The sequence below is a fragment of the Barbatula barbatula genome, assembly GCF_947034865.1.
Source record: "Barbatula barbatula genome assembly, chromosome: 10".
Lineage (NCBI taxonomy): Eukaryota > Metazoa > Chordata > Actinopteri > Cypriniformes > Nemacheilidae > Barbatula > Barbatula barbatula.
Window position 1 is genome coordinate 21,510,660 of NC_136773.1, and position 24,873 is coordinate 21,535,532.

At 38.8% G+C, this 24,873-nt stretch overlaps 1 protein-coding gene across 7 annotated transcripts in view; it reads left to right on the forward strand.

Annotated features, from left to right (window-relative positions):
- The first annotated feature begins 9,608 nt into the window (after positions 1-9,608).
- Positions 9,609-24,873, forward strand: part of frmd4a (FERM domain containing 4A) — a 65,879-nt gene continuing 50,614 nt past the window's right edge. For 6 of the 7 annotated variants that reach the window (XM_079465747.1, XM_079465744.1, XM_079465746.1 and 3 more), the window contains exon 1: positions 18,119-18,544. In XM_079465747.1, coding sequence (XP_079321873.1) covers positions 18,452-18,544 — 93 coding nt within the window. In that variant the 5' untranslated portion in view covers positions 18,119-18,451. Of the gene's footprint in view, positions 9,903-18,118; positions 18,545-24,873 lie in introns of those variants that run through there. The other variant, XM_079465753.1, reaches the window with a different exon arrangement.

A 24,873-nucleotide genomic window follows, 5' to 3' on the forward strand; every position in this document is an offset into this window, starting at 1 on the left:
ATTATATTTCTCCCCCGTAATGGATATTGTGTGTTTTTTCATTTAAATTCAGTTTAGTAAATAAGAAAATGTCCTGTCCCGTGTCTGCATAGGAAACGGGATTTTAATTTCATCACTGCGTGTCAGTGAACATACCACATGTTTGTCTTGTTCTGCTCGACTGGAGAGAAGAACCCCCCATCCTTCTGTCTGTCTTTCACTCTTTTTGTTTTTTTTCTCTAATTTTGTTTGTATGTTTGTGAGAGTGTGGTCTCGGTAAACCGTACAGTTTGGGGACCAAATGTCCTGACGAAGACAGCAATACAAGTCATTTGTTTGACCTTGTGGGGACACTTTTGGTCCTCATGAGGAATAACATCTTATAAATCAAACTTAATTTTTTTTAAGTCTCATAAAACACGAACGCAACCCAACGTGTGTGTGTGTGTGTGTGTGTGTGTGTGGTTACCTTATCTGCAGAATGCAAGAAAGGTCTTCGATGTGCTCTGGCCATTAGCTTAACTAAAAGAGGATAGCAAAATCCTCTCTTTTCTCTCTCTCTACCTTGTTGTTTCTCAATGTCTCTCGCTCTCTTTGCAGTATTGTAAAGCATGAATGAGAGTGATGATTTTAATGAGAGCTCCAGTGGACAGAGACTGCCTATTTCACACCACAGATTTACACTTTAAGCGTATTGCTGTCATGCACCGGGCAGAAAGCATATCTAATTATTTCAAGTATCTGCTAGCCTCTCTCGGTAAATGATGTTAAATTATAGCGGTTTGTTAAAATAAGTTTGATAAGAAGTAATAGTGATGCTTTCCGAAGCAAAGACGTCTTATTAAACATCCCTTCTCCATTGAGTGCAGTTACAGTCCTGCATGTCAAATGTTGTTTCTGGCTACTGGGCATCTTCTAGAGAGAACGCTGGTTTATTGTGGACCAACTGAACTGGGTCAACTCATTTTGCTTCGCTTTCACATCTGGATCAGTGCTTTTGTTTTCTATATTAACTCAGCAGTCACGGGTGCTTCTAAAGACCATACAGATACATTTAGCCTGTAATTCTGTTTAATGAGAGTGACCCACATTCACCAACTCAAAATACCCCCGACCTAATGAGAAACGGAGTGCATCTCTTTTTTTGTGTGCACGTGTGTGTGTTTGTGTGTATGTCTCCCATGTCCCTGCGAGCATTTCCACTTAGGCTATATCTTCATGAATGTATCCCACAAAAAGAACACAACAACACACAGTTTCCTGTGTTCTGACATCAGAGGCACACACTCACTCCAACACAAACATCCTCACATCTTCCGTGCCGACCTATTTCCGTCGTATTTTTCTTAGACTTCATTTACATCAGATTCACTAGAGAAACATAAGCATCGAAGCACTGATCTGTCTGTGTAGGTCCACATAATTAGGATTACCGACTGGAAATTCATTTGCAAAACAAATTCAATCAGACCAAACCCCTGGAAACCAAATGTAAATGTCTTCTGGGTTGCGATAACCTTTCCCGAGTCTGGCCTGCACGGCATCCCGGAGGAAATTTGTACTGCTCAGAGGCTGCTTTCAAACTCGACCTTGGGGGAATGAATGAGAAATGTATGAGTACATATTAAAGATGAGGTAACACGCAGTTTCTGCCAATCTCATATTAATCTTGAGTACCTATACAGATACTTCGTATCTTCCAAAAGTATTTAGTTTGATCAAATTTATAAAAGACATATACAGCAGTACGATTATTTCCGGAAAAAGACGAGGGCCTGGAGCCGTGAAGGCGGTGTTGGCGGAACTACAGCACGAGCACATAATACATCATCACATTGATTCGCTATAAATTTGTGTAGTTTACATTATGCACGTACACGCCGATTGCCAACAAAACACAGACATATGACTTAGTTTGACTTACCAAACAGAACTGGGTCATGTCCGGTATCTTTTTGCGTGGGCACAGCACCTTCTATCAGTTTCAAACGAATCCAGGAGGAGATCTGGGGTCTTTTTCTTTAAGGGAGACAAAGCAGGCCACTTAAGCAAAAGTCTCCATGTGTTCTCCAGTTAATCTCATTGCTGTCTACAAGAAACTATTTGTGTCTTTCCCAGACATGCATTTGGGAGGACCCTGTTAGGATGTAGCCTGTGTCTTTAATCCCAACCCATAATCCTCTGCACCTGATATGAGAGCTAATGTGGCAGGTGCACTCTGTCATATATGTCTGGTGCTTCTGTGTTAAGCGAGATTTGGGAATTCAGCCTCAAAATGTTAATTTTGTAGAGAAGGAATGAAAATGGTCTGTTTTTCTCTTTTATCATCATCTTTCACATTTTAACAGCAACGGGGTAGTGGATAGTAATATTATACTAATGTACAATAACACTTCTAGTCCTTGCCCTGAGCAGAGGTTAACACACACAAACAATTGCTGCAGGGTACAGTCGGCTGACTCTGGACGCTGGCACAATGTGAGATGTTATTAATAGACAAATAAGTTTCTGATTTTAGCTGCATGAACACTAACCACTAGTGAGTGAATGTGACCTACATTCAATGTGACCGTGTGAGTGGCCAGGAGATGGCGTTGTGAGATGAACACAGGGTTGCAAGACGTTGACAGTATAATATTTTCTGAATGGTTTGCCATGATTTGCAAAATAAGTAGTGTAGTATACAACTGGATCACACTGTTTGAGTTTCTGTATGCCAAAATGAAATGAACATGACCTTCCATTTTCACTGTGATTGATGAAACTGAGCCGTTTTTGAGTCTTGAGCTCGGAAATGATAACTGGACAAACACAATGTGTACAGTAGTAAGGTCATGAAGATAGATAAAGCACAGTTTTAATGGTTGCATACTGTTTCATAATACTTATAGAACATACAGCTTACTATTTTTATGTACACTGATTTCACCTATTCCAATTTAAAAACTTTGTTTTAAACTGGTTTCATTTTTTAGGTTAAAACAAATGTACTTTATCGTTTATTTTTAGTACAACCTAACAAATCTATCTAAACCGTCGGTGGTGGTGGTCCAGTGGACTTATCCCGGCGAATGGTCCTTTCCCACCTCCTATTTCCTTCTCTCTCATCCTGTAATTTCCTGTCTCTCTCTCCACCGTCCCATCAATATAAAAGCTATGACGGCCCAAAATATATATATAGCTTAACCAATTTAAAAACATTTATAGGCCAGTTCAGTATCATTTCTATTCAAGTGACTGTAAAGACAGTTTGATTTGACTTTAAGGAAGCTTGTAAACTAAAGTTTCAAGTTGAATTTGTTGCAGTATGTCCGGAATATCCTCACCCCACCCTTTAAAGATGTTTTAACTGTAAACAGGAGCGTGTTAATTCTGAGCCAGTTTCAGTGCACATAGAGATGTTCATCTGAGTAAACCCAACTTGAGTTTGTCCTTAATTGCTGGTGAAGGTCAGAGGCAGGGTCAGCTGACCGATGACCCTCCAGAGATTTAGCACCAATGAAAATTCAGTTTAAGCACAAATAGGAAATATTACCCTATGCACAGACACACACACACACACAACTAATAGCTCATCTATCAATTTAATCTAAACCTGTGTATGTGTGGGAGGGAGAGAGGGAGACAGGAGATGTTATGGCCGGGTCTCTGACAATGACTTTTGTTTTATTCATTAACCCTAAAACATGAGTTTTATAGAAGGTCCAGCCCTGACACACCCTCATAAATCACATTGAGCGGGTTGGTGTGTGCGGAGGTGGGGGCGCACTTTAAAATCAAGAGGCTAAAGGGATAAGCAGTAGTGTGTGTGTAATTGATGCTCTCTCTGTCCTGGTGCAGCTGTGAGGTACGTCGTGATTAATAATTACTGCAGACCCTGCTTGTGCTGCCTTAAGCCCCCCCCCCCCCCTCACACACACACACACACACACACACATATGCGTCAGTTTAATTCATTATGATTCATGCAAAACAACCCCTCTGTACAATCAGGGCAGTAGCTGATACACATAAAAAAAGTGTAATTTTTATAAAGAACGTTTTTAAAAACCCACCAAAGTGCCTTAAAATGCGCAGCTTTGTTCAATGCATTTCCCCTGAAACAGTAAGTTAAGGTGGGACATATAGAGTGGGCCCTTCCCCTTTTAAAACAGCCTATAGTGTTTAATTTATAAGTGTTATAATATGTCTTATAAATTGTGGAAACGTTTCGGCGGAAGCGAGTGAGTGTTTGTTTTGAATGCTTATATCTTGTCAATTTAAATTTAGTCATTTGTTTTGGTGCTTACTAGTTTATAAACATCTGTAGGCTGACATAAAAGCCATAACACTTCTGTTTAAATTGATTGGGACTCTTTATTTCATCATTTTTTGTGGTTTCCTGTGTCTGGCCATTTATTTACATCTACGTTGTATATACCTCATTCTGATTCTCAGTTTATTTAGCATTTAGTATTGAATGGTGGCGTCTAAGGCCAAATTTACATTTTACTTTATCATCTTGTTTTAGTTCATTATTTTTTTATATAACCTTTTTTTATTGTCGCGTTTGTGAATTAATATCCCAGGTTCAAATGATCCAGTGCTAAATTCTTCAAAATCACAATTTAGTTAAGCTTAACATTGTGTCTTTAGAATTCTCCTGGTAAACTGGGTTATTTTACAGAGGTTTTTTACAATGTGTAAATCAAGGGGATTAGGAACGTTTTTATTATAGGTGATGGTGAGGGGGTGGGATGCATTAGACACGCCCCCTTCTCCAGATCGCTCTTTGTGTCTGGGAGCAGGCTCATGCACTCTGGTTTTATTCATGGCTCTGGCTCATTGCTTGTTACTCTATAACATGTGGCCGTGTGTCCGTCGCCTGCAGGGTTCTTGTGCGTCACCGTGAAACAGATCACCTGGAGATTTGAACGGCAGGTCCCTGGGGGTATCCTTTTCAGATGGGACACCCCGCTGATCTACCGAGAGAGTCATTGGTATTGAAATATGGTAATGCGAGGCAGGTCCATGCCGCTCTTGTGACGCATGATGACAATTTCATGGCTGGTTTTAAATCTTTTTCTATCTCCGTCTCTCTTCTTCGCTCTCATTTTCTTTCTTCTGGCACAAAACGACAAATAAGGATTTAAAGTAAGTCCACTGTCGAGCTCAAAGGACGGGCAGAAACACAGATGTCTTTGGCATCATTATAGAAGATGACACGGATAAATAGTTTCTTAAGAGATTGTCAAGGAATAGTTACCCCGAAATGAAAATTTGTTATATGTTCACCCTCCTCCCAGATATTTAAGACAGCATTTTAATAAAAAAATGTTTGTTTGTGTAAAACCGAGTAAGAAATCGTATGCATTTTGGATGGCATGAGGGTGAGCAAGTTATGGGTTTTTGAATCTGTATTACGGAAAAACTAATTCTTAAGGAATGGCTGTGGATGACACGTTAGCATTTGATGTTCGGTACAGTCTTTAATTACCCTCGTGTGGACAGCTCGGCACAGATTTAAAGGTAGACGCTAACGGACATCACACCCCCCCCCCTCACACACACACACCTGAACCTGCTCATTAGACCCAAAAGAGAAGGACAGATGGAGAGAGAGGAGTACCGAGTGGGATAATGAGGTATTGTGGGCGGAGTCCAGCCAGTTCTGATGTGACTGTAGACATCAGATAGTCCAGAGTTTATGATGAAGATTATGAGGGTTTGTGTGAGGTCACAGACTGGGCCTCTGTATTCACATCGTCGATAGCGTGGCGAGTTTTAGGGAATTTATATATATATATATATATATATATTAAATTACTTTTATTTATTTATATATTCATACACACACACATTATATGTTAATAATTTGATGTGGAATGCCTAGTGCTAAAAACGAAATATATGGCGAAACGTTTCGTCTCTTACCGTTCCGCCATTTTTGTTCCATACAAATCGCAACATGAATGCCAGATAATTGAAGGCATTTCACTGCAGTTCACATGTGCATTGCCACAATATTTAGAGAGCACTTTATCTTACGTAAGATGTGGGTTGAGAATCTGAAAACGGTTATGCTGGGAAACGAAACCACAAAAACAAATGATTACAGTTTGCTGTGGGGCATATTGCACAAAAATTTGATACAGAAGCGTATGAACGTTTTTCCTTGAATCTGTTATTAATGGGCAGCAGTTGTATCGATTTTTATCGCAAGTCAAACTGGAATTGCAAGTTCTGATTATATGCAACATCAGATAATTGGATAAAGATGATAATTAAATGTTTTTATACAGTTTTCTTTCAGTTGTATCCTTTGAATGCGTCGATACTTGTTTCTTCTTTTTGCAGACATGCATAACTCTGTTCTTGTGATCCTGTAATTATTATTATGACAATCACAGATTTTACTCGTGTTTATAATAATTCTTATCATTTTACTGTAGCATGTTTTTCTGGATCTGGAGAGGAGAATTAGAAAAGTTTGGTCAGGAGTTTTCAAGAGTCAGTTTGCTATCGGACAAATGTAAAAACTGTAAGCACACGTGGTAGTTTAGGCGGTATCCATGAATTTCTCACGCAAAAATGAAATCAGTTGTGTGAATATATAGTTAAGGAATGGACTGAATTTATATCAGTTCCTCTAAGATACATTTATGTTAGCCGGTGCTTCAATAAAAGTGCTTCAATAATACGATCAGTACTTTTTAAAATACAAACAAATAAATCGAAAGTGCTTTAGGGTTTTGGTCTAGTTAAAGGTCCAGTGTATGGAATGTAGTGACATCTTGTGGTGAGGCTGCGAATTGCAACCAATGGCGCACCCCACCCTTCCTTTCAAAGCACTACAACGGCTCCCACAGAACAAAGATGTCATCACGTTTTCGTTTCTTTGCCGAAGGAGATAGCATATTTACGAAACACATTTTGTCCATTTGGGGCTACTGTAGTAACAACATGGTGAATTCCATGCAAGGGGACCCTCGGTGTATGTAGATAGAAATAGCTCATTCTAAGGTAATAAAAACAAAACACATGGTTATGTAAGGTCTTTATACACCTCTGAAGACAGCTATGTATTTTATATTGCATTTATGTCAATAAATCCTCCAAAAAAAACTACACATTGGACCTTTAAGTGCACATGTGAGAGATTGACAGATCCGATCAGATCGAGAAAGGAGACTCATTCCACTTTAGCTGATAACAGTCAGATTGATCCAGATGGATGAAATTAAATGCATTTTACGTGTAAATATGTTCACTGGTGCCTCAAAGGTAGTGGTAAAGATTGATTTTTTAAATATCAGTGTATTGCTTTGGTTTCTCTGTGCAGTTTTATAGCTGGAGTCACACATGTGTAGTGATTATGAACACTGTAGTGGATCTTTGGCTCACGTCATGCGTGAAATTAATTTATGCGATTGAGAATGTCACTTGGATATAAGAGTTAAAGACCGGATGAGCACACGAGTGCACACACTCCATCGCTCTCTTATAGCGGTGCAGTCAAGTGTATCATTTCTATGAAAAGTGAAAAGAACGTTTTAGACTTTACGGCTTTATTTTGTCATCAAATGACCATTTGACTTTTAATTGTGCAATGAAAATTGTTTTGGATTTTGGACATTCACCTGATATTTGTCTTCACAGTCCATTTCACATTTGACTGCAGTTACATTTAATGTAACTTTGAACCAGAAGAGAAGTAGATTTACATTTAAAGTTTGTGTCTAATGTATGTTCCAGGGTTTAAACGCATGTTCGTCTGCAGAAATACATGTACCAGAGGAATCTGCTGTGTACTTAAGTAGTTTCAGGATCTACTGTGGGTGGATGTGAGTTGCGACTTTAATACCCAGAATCCTCATTAAACCTTTACCCAAAATGAGCATCTTTGCAGTTTCCTGAAGTAGGCGTGGGTGTGTTCCTGAATCCATTTGAATTATGGCTGAGTTTAGTAGGCCAGAAAGCGCTGACTCGTGACTCATACTAATTCATCTTTTTGAGAAAATTTCATGCCCAGGCTATAGGTAATGGTGTGTGGGCAAATTCCTCTATGTGTGTGTCTGAGAGAGAGAAAACTGAGTGTATGTTGGCCAGGGCTGACTCAGAAGACAGCAGAGCATGATGGGAAGGAGACACAGAGATGATGTGCTTCTGACATGCAGGTAAATACTGTCCACACTGCTTCAGTACAGGTCAAAGAGGTTTCTTGTGCTATAGCAGTATCTTTGTGTGGTGGAGAAATGTAAATGAGAATGCTTGTTTAACAATTAAAGGAATATTCCACCTTCTAAATAAATTTCTGTCATCATTTACAAAACCTGTTGTCCCTTTAAACCTGTGTGATTTCATTCTTCTGTTATACACAAAATAAGTTATTTTGAAAAACGTCGGTAACCATTGACTTCTTTTGTATGATGCCAAGTCAATGGGGACCAACATTTTAATGTTACCAACATTTATCATTATTATATTTTTGATTCTGCCGAAGAAAAAACATCATACAGGTTTGAAATGATAAACTGGTGTGTGACAGAATTTTCATTTCAAAGGTGAACCATTCCTTTAAGTATCGCTGCGTAAAATCGCTGCGTAAACCGTGTGCAGTAGCTGGTCATAAGGGTGGGATAAGAGCTATTAAGACAAATTAAACCCTTAATCTTCATTGTAGTCTCTTGACCTAAATAATATTTATGGGATTAAAAGTGGATTAATCCTGCTGTTGAACATGCAACATGCAGAACAAATGCTCTGTATATTTTAGACCTTTAATACTGCAAAGAAAAAATGTTCATATTCACTTTTAAGTAAAACAACAGCAATACTTCAAGTTCAACAATAAATATTCATGTAATAACCATGATTTTTATTAGTCTTCATGTGTCTTGTCATCCTGTCAGGACACATTGCTGTTGGATGACCTGAGGTTGGATTTTGTCTAAATTCAACAGACTAGAATTGATGATGATGAAGAAATTATGATACAATTAAAATAAAACAAAATCGTTGCTGCATGTATGAATGCATTTAAAAAAGCGTGGCATATTTATGGCTAAAAGACAGAGACAGAATAGATTGAATATAAAGAGCGAGCAGGTATCATATTCCAGTCTGCCTTTATTGTGCTATGTGTGATGATGCATTCGACATGTTGAAGCTGATCTCAGTGAAAACAGTGAGATCTTTGTTGGCAAAATGTGTAAAGTGTCTGTGAATGTGCCAATGTAAACACTGCCCCACCTACCCAACCATGTGGGACAGGCTGGTGTTAAACATATGGAGAAAAGTAATCTATGTGATGTCAGGAGGATGGCAGCGGGAGAGAGCATGTGTTTGAGTGTAATATAAGAAGTCAGAAGCTTGAAAGGTACTGGACGGGGAGCCATGACGCTTGGTGTTTGCTAAGGCAAGAATTACCATAACTATTTGTTGTTGTTGTGCAGTTACTAATCTGTAAATGGCCTGAAAAAACCTACATACTTTCTTTGAAGGAGGGTTATCGAGGGACATGAATATTAAAGAAACTTTAAGGTGAGCAGATCAGGCCACTGATGTTTGTCATTAAAGAAAAGAGGCTTTAGGTCAGGACTAAAATGGATCAGCGGCAAGTCTTTCTCTAGTGTCTGTGTTAAGCCTCAGAGAGCGTGTGAGAGAGACTGTGGGTCATGTTTGCATGCGCTGTGAATAGTCTGGCACCAGAATGGGTTGTGAAATTAATTTGTTACTGAATGGACTTTGAGAGTCAGAAGAAGGTCAGAACTCTTTGGATGTCTGTCAGATGGCTGCGTGTAATCAAAAAATGTGCTCCGGCTGGGATCCAGACTGTGACATTGAACAGGAAGAGCAGGAACTTTGAGTCAATAATTCATATGACAGTGAAGGGAGGTGTCTTCCAAGCCTAAAAACTCAATTTTACAATGTTCCCATTTAAGGTAAGAAGACATTTTACTGTTATATGCATTAGCGATTTCAATTACGTTGGCTGAGTCTAAAATTAGCACGTTGAGCCATCATCCAACATTAGAAGAGAAAATGAACATTCAAAGTTTGAGACCACACTGGAAATTTCACTTTATTTGAGATCCCAAACAAACCCAAAGTTTTAGGGTTAGAAAAAAAACAACCCTGTTGAAAAAACAAGCATATTCTGGGTTATGTATTTTTTAATGCTGGTTTATGCTTGTTTAAGCTGGTTCATGCTTGTTTAAGCTGGTTTATGCTTGTTAAAGCTGGTTTATGCTTGTTTAAGATGGTTTATGCTTCTTTAAGGTGGTCATGTGCTGGTTTAAGCTGGCCATGTGCTGGTTTAACTGGTCATGTGCTGGTTTAAGATGGTCAAGTGCTGGTTTAAACTGGTCATGAACTGGTTCGTCACCACCTTAAACCAGCTAAGGACCAGCACATGACCAGCATCAAAACATACCTAACCAAGCAAAGAAACCCAGGAAGTGTATGCCATGCAATTATATGTGGAAATGTTAGTTTTTTTAAGTTGATTGATAATCAAATAATGAAATTTAATTTGAATTGTATGCCCAGTTTCACAGACAAGGCTTAGTCCCGGACTAAAATGAACGTTTGAGCTTTCTAAACTGAAAATAACTTTAATTTTTCTAAAAGTGGCTTAAACTAAGCCTTGTCTGCATGCGAAACCGGGCCTTCGTGTTTTTCATGACATCATTTTAATTCTGTTTAATTAAATTAGCAAATTAATGCAAAATATAAGTACAGCAGTTTTACTGTACAGTAAATTAAATGTGGCCTTCAGCAATAAAATGATGCAGATCATTTTTTCTTGGGAATATAATGAATGTTTAATCAAAAGTTATTATGACTGATGGATGTGTGGATATTAATGATGGATGTAGATGTACATCTGAGCTCATGGGTTTAGTTTACCCACCAATTTCTTGTATATTGTTTTGTTGCATAATATTCAAAAGCCATTCTTTATTAGAATGTGATTTTAGATTTAGAAATCGTGATCATATTGGTTGAAATATTATTTCAGTATGCACATAAATCCACATTCAACACCAGGATGTTGATCTCAACTGATGATCATCTGACCCAGTGAGGTCATAGGTCATTGTTTCCCGGACTAAATTTTGGGGTCAAGGGATCACAGATAGATCAATGAAATCATTTTGGCTGTGTGTGTGAATCTGTAATCTTCACATAGGTCATACAGTAGGTCAAAGAGCACTCGTAAACGTTATAGGTCAGTTTTATGCAGTTTATTGTCATCAAATCAGTTAGTTATTTGTTGGTTAGTTCATAGTGGCATCGCAGTGATGTCATATTGTTGTGGAAGTTCTTCAAAAGCTCTTCTCTGCCATACAAGCACATAAGAAAGAGGATTAGTTTACTCATTCTCCTGATTTATCGCCCCTAGTAATGCCATTCATCTGTGTGCAGTTAGACATGATGCATATGACTTGGACTTGATCTTGAAGTATCTAATCACAATCTGGCACATTTTTGTATGTGAAATTCATGCATTATGTACTTTTTATTATTTAAGTAAAAAGAGCACACAGCCTGTTCTGTTTAAATCCAAACATCACTTTGAGTGAATATGTTTCCACTATACTTGATGTGTTTCCGTGGCGTGTAGTTCCATGAAAAGAAGCTCTTCAACATCGCCCATGACAAATGATAGTTGTTTTGATAATTTTTCGTTAAGCATAAGGTTGTTTTAATGAAGCTTTAACATTTTAAAGCATGCGTGAGTGCATATTTTGTGTTTGATCACTGAATGAGCATATGGTCGGCACGCCATCGGAAAAGTTCTACGGCTTCACATATCCACAATGTGATCTAATAACACACACATGCACAGTCTCCAACAGCTGTTAACATCTGTAAATGTTTGTGTTCTCTGCAGTCCTGGCTAAACTTTAAACTGTGACTCAAACGGAGTCACATCCTGCTATTTATAATCACACCCCTCCGTCTTTATCTGTCTCACCACACAGACACGCACACGAGCACATGTTTCAGCTCCCTGCGAGAGCATCTTCCTCACTTTGAGCTGATCACATCGCATTAGACACATAATTAGCCGTAAACACGTAAGGCACCTTCCTCTTTTCCGCCATCGCTTGCATAAGAGTGGGCACATTGCCTTGTTTTGTGGCCGGGGGACATTCTTGGCCCTTCATTAATGGCCAACACAAAGGCGCATTGATCAGAGGGCATTAGACACAGACACCCTCTCGGGTCCTCATCGTACTCGTGGGTTCCAGTGCACAATGAAATCTACTGTGGGTCCACTGCCCCCAGGAAAAGGCGGACACAGAGTACCCCACACACAGACGGTCATCTTCAATAGTGAAGTTATGAAGGGTTGTAGCTCAGTCTATTCTTATCTGATGTCTTGAGAGTGTGTACGGCTTGAGGAAGTTTGTGAGACAGTTGTTTAAGTGTCGTGGTGTGGAGTCTTTCAAGAACAGTGCCAAAGACTCAGACCAGGACGTACAGGATGTATGGAGATCACAGCATGGGGACATTGTGAGCGCTGTGGTCCTCTGTGATCCATAATCTCTTGACTGTTGGGTAGACCATTGGTGGAATGACCTTCCGTTTGCACCTTCTTCAATGCTTAAAGGAAAAGACTTTCATCCTAAAGAATTTGTGAAGTTTCAGCATTTTTGTTATGGATGGTGCATCTTCAGGAAACCTCGGGATGTGTATTGTAACTGCAGTATAGAAAATTTATAGATAGACTTCCAGAAAGGTAGAATTTTATGTAAGCAACCCCAAGGAACCTCATGTGAACGTTTGATATAGGTTCTTCTAAGGTTGTGGTTTAGTTTACATCCGTTTATGTTGAGTTCAGTTTGAAAGTGGGATCTCGACATGACTCTGGCAGCGCGGCTCGATGATCTGGAGATGACACTGGAGCACATGCTAATGGACGTGTTTGTAAGTCAAATTCTATTATTTTCATTTCTCCATTTTAGTTTGTGGTGCCTCTCCCATCTCTTCCAGCTTCTGATTGAGAGCGCCGTGGTGATGATGTTGAAGTTTTACTGCTTTCAATAATTCAGTCATCTCTTCGGAGTGGCAGACCTCACAGATTCTTGGATGTTTTACACTATAGTCTGTTGGTGTATGTTAGTGTTGGTGTGTGTGGTTGAAAATGCAATTTTCTCATGCAGCACATGTATATGAAAGTTTATGTAATGCATATTTTTGTGCATTTGAGTGTATGCTTGCATGTGGTTGTGTATGCACACAAGCATATTTGTGTGTGTATAAAACCATTGTGTGAAAAACAATATAAAAATAACACAACACATTAGTAGCATAACACATCCATTTTAATATTATTGTTTATACTCAGACTCAGGGCTTTGAACAAACCCCAAGTGTTAAACTTATGATTGTCTTCCAGCAGATGATAAAGCACTAAAAAAAAACAGTATACGTAAAATGAGATATTTAGGGACGCAGTGTTTTGATTTGGGCCAGTAAGCAACCCCACAGAACACTCTAGTAACGCTCTAGCAACCAAAACATCCCAGCAACTAAGAGCAGAGAGCCAAACAACACGTGGCAGTGAGACACAAGTCTCTTTCCCTCAGCAAGAGCATGAAGCTTAAACGGGAAGTCTAAGAACAAAGATCTGATTATTTTTACCAGCCCTCTTATAATCCATTCATTTTAATCTCCTGATGGAGCTATTTTGGGAAATAAATAATGTTCACTTTAAACTAGTGTCTGAAATGAAAGGCCAGTATCAGTGATAGCTTGCTGTACGTTCCGTAATGAAATCTTTCAGGAGTAAATAATGAAAAACAGGAGGCGCATGCTTCTCCAAATCAAAATAAATGTGTTTATTGTGATTGTATTTTCGAGGAATAGTTCACTTTCAAAATAAATGTTCCCCCATGTCATCCAAGATGTTTATGTTTTTTTTTTCTTTAGTCGAAAAGAGATGAAGGTTTTTGATTAAAATATTCCAGAATTATTCTCCTTATAGTGGACTTCAATGGACTCCAAACGGTTGGAGGTCAAAATTACAGTTTCAGTGCAGCTTCTAAGGGCTTTAAACGATTCCAGACGATGAATAAGGGTCTTATCTAGCGAAACGATCGTGCATTATCTAAAAAAAATGTATGTGCTTTATAAACACAAATGCTCACCTTGCTCTGTTCTGCGATGCGGGTTCATGTCTTCACGTAATACGTAATTACGTTGAAACTTGTAAACAAATTTACGATGTTGATGATTGACCTATTTTTTGAAGTCATGATCAAGCATCGCAGAACAGAGCAATGCAAGCATTTGTGTTTATAAAACATATGGATTTCGTTTTTTATTATTCTAAAGCCCTTTGAAGCTGCACTGAAACTGTAATTTTGACCTTCAACAATTTGGAGTCCATTGAAGTCCACTATAAGGAGAAAAATCCTGGAATCTTTTCATCAAAAACCTTAATTTCTTTTCGACTAAAGAAACAAATACATAAACATCTTGGAGGACATGGGGTGAGTAAATTATCGTGAAAACTACTCCTTTCAGAGCTAATAGGATCTTAGGACAAACCGATGGAGATTTTATTCAATGATAATTCTTATCAAATGAATTTTTTTATCCTTTTTTTAAATAAACATTAATCAGTTCTGGCTGTCCAAGTCTAACCAAAGTCTCACAGCAGTTCGTGGCATAGGCACGGAATTTGGAATCGAATGATTCGTGTTCATGGACACGTATTTCCTATTTTTTTCATGTCACTCTCTTTTAATGCACAGACCGCGTGTGTATGTACATTTATATTTACAACCTGTGAATGGTTTCCGCCATTGTATATAAAGCTGAGGTTACACACTTCACCTTTGAAGAGTATGTTCACGTGTGTGTGTATGGGTGTCATTTAGTCATTCTGGTGGCATGGGGCATGGGCAGTAGTTTGTCACCGGTCACTATGGAAACAATGGCCATGACTCCTTTTTTATTGCCTCTTCGTCTCACACAGAAAACTGCACTGTGGTGTTGCTGTACATGTCATTCTCCCAATGGTAAAGGGACAGTGTGAAAAGCAGTCACAGTATAAAGTGAGCGAGAAAGGCCATTGTGTTTGAGAGTGTGTGTTTGTTTGGCTTCGCCTCTGTGTGCTTGGCAGCGCTTCAGTGTTCCTGAGTGATGTCTATTGTCAATGCACCTCACGTATTGTTCCAGTGTTTCAACCTGAAGAAACTGCAGGTTATTTCTTTCATGTTTCTCACACATAGCAACAGCACCCAGTATTCAGATGTGTCACGTGGAACAGGACGTTCTCTCCTGCTTTCTGACTTTCTCTGGCGGGGTTCAATTGGAGTTGTGAAGAATAGGCCTTTCGTGTCGAGCATTCGCAAGTTATGTAAGGTGTTTTTCAAAGTAAGGGGGGAAACTCCCATCATATATTCTACCCATTGATTCTGTCAGATTGATACTTAAAGGGGCCCTGTCATGGAAAACAAGATTTTCCTTGGTCTTTAAAGATAAGATACTATGTAGTTCATATTATGTAGACGTAACCTGAAGTAAAGGATAAGCTGCCAACTGTTCGGAGAAACATAGCTAGCAGATGTCACTTATTTTATATGACAGCCCAAAAACACAAACGAAATCACATTTTTCTTAGACTAAATAGTGGCGGTTTATCATTTCCTGAATTTGTTCAAATGTGATGTAGTTGTAGTCATCTTTCTTTTATAATCTTATATTCAATTGTTTTTTTAAAGTTGCAATTTACAAAAATCTTTTTATTAAAAGCAGATTTTATTTTAAAAACTACAGTATATACAAATTTGACACAAACTTCACACATCACTGTGAATTTAATAGTCCGATTTTCAGAATTGTGTTCTGTAAATTTCGGCAATGTGCATTTTATTGACTAAAATTACAATTTTCTTGTATGTATTTAATATATATTATATATTTCGTAATGTCCTTTTGTCACCACTGTTTGTTTTAATATGTTTGTAGTTGACACCCTACATGTGTCTATACAAAAACTAAAAATATATATATATTTATAAATTATCTTTGAATATTTATATAATATAGTATAATATATATAATATAAAATAGCATAAAAGAGATTTACTGCTTTCACACCATAGGACACATGTACGGTATTTGTCAACTACTCATGTATTTACTGTAAAGCTGCTTTGCAACAATGCAAAATTGTCAAAATCGCTTTACAAATAAACTTGAATGAAATTCCATTGACTTTAATACACATCGATACTTGTCTTTACCAAAATGTATTATTCCTGGCCAGCAAATCAACGCTGCCTACACTTGCGTTTTTTCCCCTTCGTGTACCGCTCTGTGTTGCAGCCGCACCCTTTCCCACGAAAACTATTTCAACACCGCTTTCCCTCCGTCCAAACATCTTCTGTTCGTTCCAAAGCATGACTTTATACTGGATTAAATTCTTGAGAAGCACAGTATTGCTGCGTAGGGGCGTGTGTGTCTTGTTTCCCATAAATATGCAAATTCACGAAACTCGCTTTAGATAACATCCTCAGCATCTCGCAGTGCCGTAGGCTGAGATTATAAGGTGCAATGTGAACATTAAGACCCCTGCAGTTCTCCAGAACTTCATTACAACAACCTAACCCCCCCCCATCCATCCCCTGCAGTATACACTCCCATCTCGAGTGTGTCATTGAGGGTGTTTAGAGAGTTTATTTGTGTTATTATTTTGGTAATTTAGCCAAACGGCAAGCATGTGACAGGTTAATTTACAGGGAACACATGTGTTACATGTTCGGACATTTGCTTAAATTGCCTTTTATGTTGAAAAACGTTCTCACGTGTAAGGATGTGTGTGTGCGTTTATACCCCCAGGCGTTCTCTCCACCCTCAAATTGTATTATGGATGTCACTGTTACACAGGAGGTAATAGCCTGTTTGGTGAAGAAGGGGGCCGGCCAACACTGGGCTGAATAAATCACTTCTCTAAATTCTGCCCGAAAAGAAAAAAGTCATGAAACATTTCTCCATGCAGCCGTAATATAACAAACGTCCATTCAACCCCTCAACGGCTCAGTAGGTTTCTACCAGCGGGGTATAAATAGAAGCAGTTTTCAATATTCCTAATCTAGGCCAGCTACTGAATGAATGATGCCTAGAAAGGATTAGAGCGAGGAAATCTCTCTCGCTCGCTCTTTCGCTCTCTATGTAGTCATGTGGTCATAAATTAACATGATCTCTCTCTTAATCTCACTGCCAGTGAAATGGATAACATCCCTTCGGTTTTAGGTTAATAACCCAATGGTTGGCTTTGTACATACTCAACCCAACCATGGGAGATAGCGTGTAATACACATGCACACACAAGCGGTGGCTAACAGGATGTGGCGCTGATGGGTATTTATTTATTAATTCTCAGGGGTCAGAGAGGCTTTAGAGGTTCCCAGGGAAAATGTCTTTCTCATGTCTTGGTCAATGTGATTAAATGATTAAGCGGTAAACAAAGCCATATTTAAGGTCCGGAGAATTATAAAGAAGGTGTTCTCTTTTGGTCGGAGTCGGGATTCAGTGGCTTAGCAACCACCCAGGACACCCTAGCAACCCAAGAAGCTGCATAGAAACGAGGGACAAATTGCAGTCTCCCAAGACTGCTCGCTTCATTTAGTTATGAAGAGCAGAGAAGGACAGACAGGCATTTAGTGCTTTTTTTACAAGACCTTCTCCTTGTTAGGACATATAGGCGATAATGTTTCACATACACACACATGCAAAAATCCCTAGTGTGTAATCTTGTTGGCAGCTTGGGGGTATTTTCCCTTTGTGTGAGTGTGTGTGTGTGTGTGTGTGTTCTGTCTGGTGAAAGCAGTCATGGGATTTATAGCTAATCTGAACAGCAGATGGCAAAACATCAGATATTCTGTTTAGAGAGACAGGATATTTTGCACAAGGACATGAACGGTAGTTTGAAGATTCCTGTGCGTTGAGCCGTGCAATCATACATACGTTTGAACATGATGTCACGTGTATGTGTGTGTGATAATACTCATATTAATCCGCTGACCTGGATTGAGTTTGACTGGAGGAAGCAAGCCTGACATATCTGGAGCACAAGCCATTCCATGGCTACTTACAGCGAGTGACGGAGAGGGAGAGAGAGAGAGAGAGAGAGAGAGAGAGAGAGGGAGCGCAATCTCCCTCCCACGTCTCTCTCGTGAAGTGAAAACACACACTCTTCGTAAGGCAACGGTATGAAACCCCTCACAGTATGGGCTGACATCTGAACAGGAACATACTAAAGACAGCCCCTCACTAAAACTCACAGAAAGCCGAGACAACGAGTGTGTGAACACTCGGGGTGACACAGGGAAGAAAGAAAAACAGGCTTGGAAATTGGAGAGAGGGAGCCGTGGAGACGCTGCGAAAGAGAGGAAGAACCCGTCCGTCTGTGGCGGGACAGCAGACGCAGGACGCTCGCGACACAGACACCGGGTCGCTCACGCACACCATGGTGGTCCAGGCGGCCGTAACTCCCGGCAGGTCCCGCAGGCTGTTTCTTAAGCTTCCGGTGGGAACACTGAGGAGGAATAGCGAAGACCGGGTAAGACCGAAGACCGCATGCCAGTGTGTTTGGCTCAAGGTTACTTTGTTCGATCTGGGGAGTCTTTTGTGCCGTGGTGTTCCTGAGCGTTAAGATTTTGCACTGCATCCTTGTAGCTGAGGACACAGTGAAGATATTTACATGCTTTCTTCTATTGACATGTACCTGCTTTGTATGGTTTACATACAGTAGAATCTCAGATCGATTTGCATTTTCCCACTAATTCTTTGTTTGTAAAACTTGTGAGTTTGTGTGCGTGAGCTGTGAATTGTGGTGGAATGCTCCGTAAGGTTTTTGTGTTGGTCATTGTTATGATAGCTTGAATGACAGCGAAGTGTGTTACACAATAGTGTTTTGTCTGTTTGTTCCAGTAAAGATACAGGCAGAGATTTCTCAAAGCAAGCACAGGCCTGCCTGGTTATGTGAATCATTTTAGCAGAAAAGCACTCATAGCTTTCACTTTCACAAACGCAAGCACACATTGCCACAGGGTAAAAGTTCTGTTTGTACAGATTGTGTACATGTATGTGTATGTGTTGGTTTGCTTTTATTGCGTGTTTGGATGTTTGATTCGCTATATGTGTGTTTAGATGGGACATTTGCTTCATTCAATAGTACCAGCGAATGAATACATATAGAGAAGTGTCAAGCGAAGATGTTTAAAGCTTCAGATTGTCGGAATAGCATCTTGCATGCAATTATTATAATGATTTTAAAGAAACTAGTAGAGATATATCAGGCTGGTTATTTGGCAGATTTTGTACCGTTTTGAAATTATAGATATAAAAAACTGATTTTAGTGAATTGGGAGTAAATATTGATATTGTGCACATGTTTGTACGCACATAGCACATTAGGGTTAAAAAATCTGTTTATGCATACAAAATGAAGGAAAGGTTATATTACGAATATTTCGGATTCTGCACTCCAGTTTTCGGAAACTTTGTGACATTGACCATATTAACTTCTTTGTACATAAGGTCAGACTTCCATCACGCTGGGATCACACGGTTCATCAGTTTAGGAATGTTTCAACTTTTATTCTCGCATTGTTAATTGAAAAATAATTATGATGAAAAAACTGTATTTTGAATATTTTTGTATATCAAGAGACTACTCCAAAATAATTCAATTGTTTCTGAATTGAATATTTCTAGTGATGTGTTTAGGTAAAATTATCATTTTGGTTTCATACTGTGAACGAGTGACAACATTCTAGTCTTTTATTTGCCTTTATCGGCAGGGAATTGAAGCAGGACAAAGCGGTGAAAATAACAGAAGATGCAATGTTTGCAAATCTTGAATACTACAAAGAAAACAAGAATAAATTCATTTTCAAACAACAATACTTTTCCATGTATTTTAGCATCAATAGAATTTTCTTTTATTGAAATTCAACAGGCATTGGAATTAAATGGTTTCAATACATGCTTACAAAAAAAGCTGAGCTGTATCAGCATTATATTAGTTATATATGCCTCTCTGTTATATATCATAGATATCAGTATTGACATCATTTACTGCAAAATCTATAATCAGTTGAGCACTACATTGCATTTACATTCATTCAATTGCCAGACGATTTATCCAAAGTGCCTTAGAGGGCATTCAAGGTATACTCGGTTTCATTTTAAAGCTACGTGGGTAGAACAACCAATTGACTTCCAGAAACACTAAGAACTATCTTTGAAATCTTATTGTGATGGTGAAATGGCCCATTTTTTTCTGTTACTAGCCCAATTTAACCAGAGCGCCTTGCCTGAAATAACAGGAAGCTTTTAATATTTTACAGCGCTGAATTACACACTCTCTTTGCGATGTGACAAATGTGTGTAATTATAGCAGTATACATTATTGATCAGAGGATTTCCTCATGCACGTTGTTTTTACAGCACCCCTGCGCAGTTGTCCTCCCCTTCACCGTGGTACTTCTGCGCTGTGTGACGCTCTGTCCAGCCTGGGGCTGTCCTTTTAGCAACAAAATTACAAACACTTAGTTGAACAGTAAATGCGTTGTGGCGTGATGCCTACATGCATGTGCATGCAGAATGACATATAGAAAACATATGAACATTGGAACATTTCTTTTCTCTCTCTCTTTCTTTAACCAGCATATGTACCCGTCTATCTCTCAATCCCCTCTCTCTAGAAAAGTAAATCTGTGTGTGTGTAGCTGAAATGAATTGAGATTCTTCATTACAGTAAAAGCAGTTTTAGAAACCTCTCATTCCGCATTCAGGAGCCGCTCAGCCGATATGGCAGCAGAATCCATCCACTTAACCCATCTACCATGAATGTCTTTAGTACTCTGTTAAATCTGTACTGTGACTAATGTGAGATTTTCCCGATAGCTGCGCTTACAGGCCGCTCTACATTGAATGCGTGTGCAAGCACGTGCCAGAAGAAAACACAGACAGCAGTTGAGCTTTGAGCTAAAGCTTCTTAGTTTGACCAAGGCAGCTGGACAGGAACATACTAACTACACAGCTACTACAGGCCTGCTGAGATAAAATAAAAAAGAGATTGAATTTAAGAAGATATTTACTTGCAGCATAGTAGTAAAATATATTGTTTTTTATTTATTATTCTTTAAGATTCGTTTATAATGTCAGATGAAATCTTCCTTGAAGATTTGCTTCGATTTGGTATTTGCTTTCATTTTGGGGTAGTTTTGGATAGTTTCTTATTGACAGAAGAAAACAAAGTTTCATTTTCCATCTTAAATTCTAAAGGTTGTTATGTGACTGTTAAAATAAAAATAATTGCCAATTTTATTTGCATACGTCGATAATAAAGACCTCCCTACTTACCTTACCATACACGTTATTATTAAACACCTGTTTTTTTAAATTGTTTCTTCATTTTGTTGAAATGCCTGTATGATCTAATATGTGATGTGAAAATGTAGACAAGCTAAAGGTGGATTCCAACCTGCAGGGCGATAGTGTCAAAAATGACTAGTCATGCATCTTACCCACAAAACCATTGGAGCTGTTGATGAGTGAGTGGCGTTTTTACACTCAAAAATAAACATGTTTCCGACGCGCATGCTAAAGATATAAAGTCGTCTAAAATATTTTGATTATCTTTTAATCAAAATATCAATATGCACACTTTGTTTCCACTGTTTTGTCTGAATGGTATGGCAACTGCCATACTCTTCCATACGCAAACGCCGACCCTGATTGAACCCCAAACAACATTGAGCCTTATATGGACTTCATACTGAATTAAATGGATGCAAAACCACAGATTTCTCAAAATAATCTTCTTTTGTATTCCACAGAAGAGTCCTGGATGGGCAAATCCTTTTCAAGTTATCAGAAATAATTCATGTTAAACATTTGATTAGTTGCCATAGAAGCTAAAGGAAAACCTCCTTTGCCAGCTGCTGTCTTTTACAGGAAGATGTGTTTAACCTATCGTATGTCCATATGGCTTTAACTGGAGTACATATGTCTGTCCCTTTCTTTAACCCTTCATTATGAGCTGTCAGTTAAGGGAGCGTAATGCCTCCATTCAACCAAAATCGCTCATAATCATATGAACCTGTTCAATAATGAGTGAAGTTTGCTCAGATTGCCTCGCCTTTGCTCTCTTTTCATTAAAACGTGTCTTCGGGGTCTCGCTCACCTTTAAGAGGCAGAGCTGGTCTTAATAAAACCTTTGCCATTGTGGATGTCCTGCTGGCTTGGTCTGATTGGGTATTTTGAAGCGCGGCTGTAATTTACAGATATCCTGAGGACTGCAGATGTGAAGGGGCGGGTGGGCTTGATAAGACATAACCATTACTATTAACAGACAAAGTAATTTAATCAAACAAGACCTCTGTTCTCCTTCCCTCTGCTTATTTCTGCCTTTATTTTTGTTTTGTCTTCTCATTTTCATCCGATTGAATGATTTGATTGCCTCACACACACACCACAGGTTAAAAGGGTCCAATGCTGCCGACATTATTCAAAATATCTTCTTTTGTGTTCTGCAGATAAAAGAAAGCCATACAGTTTGAAATGACGTGAGGGAGAGTAAAAAGAATAATAATAATATCAGTTTCGGGTGAACTATCCCCTTAAGTGTGTGTGTGTTCTTTCACAGAAGGTTAATGTAATCGTGTAGCCACAGGGTTTTAAAAACTGCAAATCGAATCTTTACGCTTGTTGGTCATTTGTGACAGACAAATACGTATGTTCTGCTTCATTAGAGTGAGATAATGGAAGACGCTCTTCCCCCTCTCTCTCTTTCTCTCTCGCCCACATTTATCCATCCCTCCTATCTTAATTCCTCCATCTGCGCGCTTCACTCTCTCTCCCGCTCATTTCATCCCTTATGCACGTCGCTCAGTCGTTCATTTACTTTTCTACACTCCTGTTTCCTGTCCTTTCAGCTTCCCACTTCCATGTCCTCCTCTTTCTGACTCACTTATTTATCCCTCGGCATGTTTCTCTGTTGTAATATGGCGTGACCGGTTGTCACACCGTATTACGGCAACCGACTCAAAGCCAGATTTCCAATCCAGCGCTCCTTGGCAAAACAACAGCAGAAGTTGGAAAACAGTTTCCGTCCACCTCCATGTTTAGTGGGCCACTGGGGTTCTCCTTGGAGATGCTTTGTTGTGATTGGTGGAACCGTTCCTGTGTGTGCGCGGATTTAATTGAGACTTGTTTTGTGTGCTTCATAGACAGAGTTTGTCTCTGGGCAGTGTGTTATGTCTCAGTCGCTCGGCTAAAACATGCTGCTAATTGAAGCTTGTTTAATTTAACCGTTCTGTTGCCTCCCATTAGCAACCAGGTCAGACATGATGAAGATAAAATGTGAACTAATATGCAAGTGTGTGTTTCAGCTTGAGCAAAGTAACATCTTCACAAGCTTCTAATTCATTTTTAATATTTCTAATTCATTTGTGTCTGTCTGTCTATTTGTCTGTCTATTTATTCTTCTATCTGTCTCTCTTTCTTTCTGTCTATCCGCCTGTCTATCCGTCTGTCTGTCTGTCTATCATTTGTCTATCTCTCTATCCGTCTATCTTGGTCCATCTATCTTTGTCTGTGTGTCTTTTTATTACCCTATCTCTCTCTCTATCTGTCCGTATACCTGTCTATCTATCTGTCTATAAATTGTTTTATTCATTTCTAACATTTCTAATTCATTTGTGTCTGTCTGTCTATTTGTCTGTCTGTTTATTCTTCTATCTGTCTTTCTATCATCTCTGTCTGTCTGTCTATTTGTCTGTATGTCTTTCATCGTGTGTCTATCTCTCTATCTGTCTATCCATCTATCTGATCTGTCTGTCTGTCTATCAATCATTTGTCTATCTTGGTCCGTCTATCTTTGTCTGTGTGTCTTTCTATCATCTGTCTCTCTATCTATCTGTCTGTATGCCTGTCTATCTATCTATCTATCTGTTTGTTTGTCTATCAGTCTTTCTATCTTCCATTTATCTCTTTATCTGTCCATCTCTTTATTTGTCGATCTCTGTCTGTCTGTCCACCTGTCTGTTTTGGCAAATGTTGGCTGTCTGTCTATATTGGTTCGTCCGTCCGTCTGTCTTTCTTTCTTTCTTTCTTTTTTTCTATAATTTTTCTATCTGTCTGCCTGTCTATCTATCCGTAAATTTTTTTGTCTATCCGTCTTTCTATCATCTGTCTATCTCTCTATTTGCCCATCTTTCTGTCTTTGTCTGTATGTCTTTCTATTTTCTTTCTATCTCTCTATCTGTCTATCTCTCTCTAATCTGTCTGTCTAGTGTATGGCTTGTACATACAGAATAACACATCTGGTTTAAAAGAACAGACATTTTGAAGGTAACCGTACGACTCCTTTTGCACTGATGTTTGTTCCGGCCATCCCAATATTCCTCATTTAGGGCAGATAAACCAAAATGTTTCGATTGTTTAGAGTTGTATTACAGTCTTTCATAATGGACTGGCTTTTTCATTGTCCTCAGCAATCCTAACCTACAAGTACACACACACGCACGCACACACACGCATGCACATACACACACTTTTATTGTTTTCTCCTCCATTTCGACATCCCCTCCAGCTCAAACCAATCTTTGGGAAAGAAAAACTTGACATAACACGTACACTTATGGGCCCCATAGATTTCTGTAATATCCACTGGCCTAGAGCAGTCTGAGAAATGAGAATAATTCCTCTCTTCACACACACACTTTCACACATTTAATATCTAACATATTAGATATTAAAGGAGTGTATTCTGTTGAGTTATGTGACATCTTGTGTTTATCTAATTTACGATAGGCTAGAGTACAGCCAAGCCTTATTTAAATTTAAAAAAATTATACATTTATTAAGTCATGTTTCTCA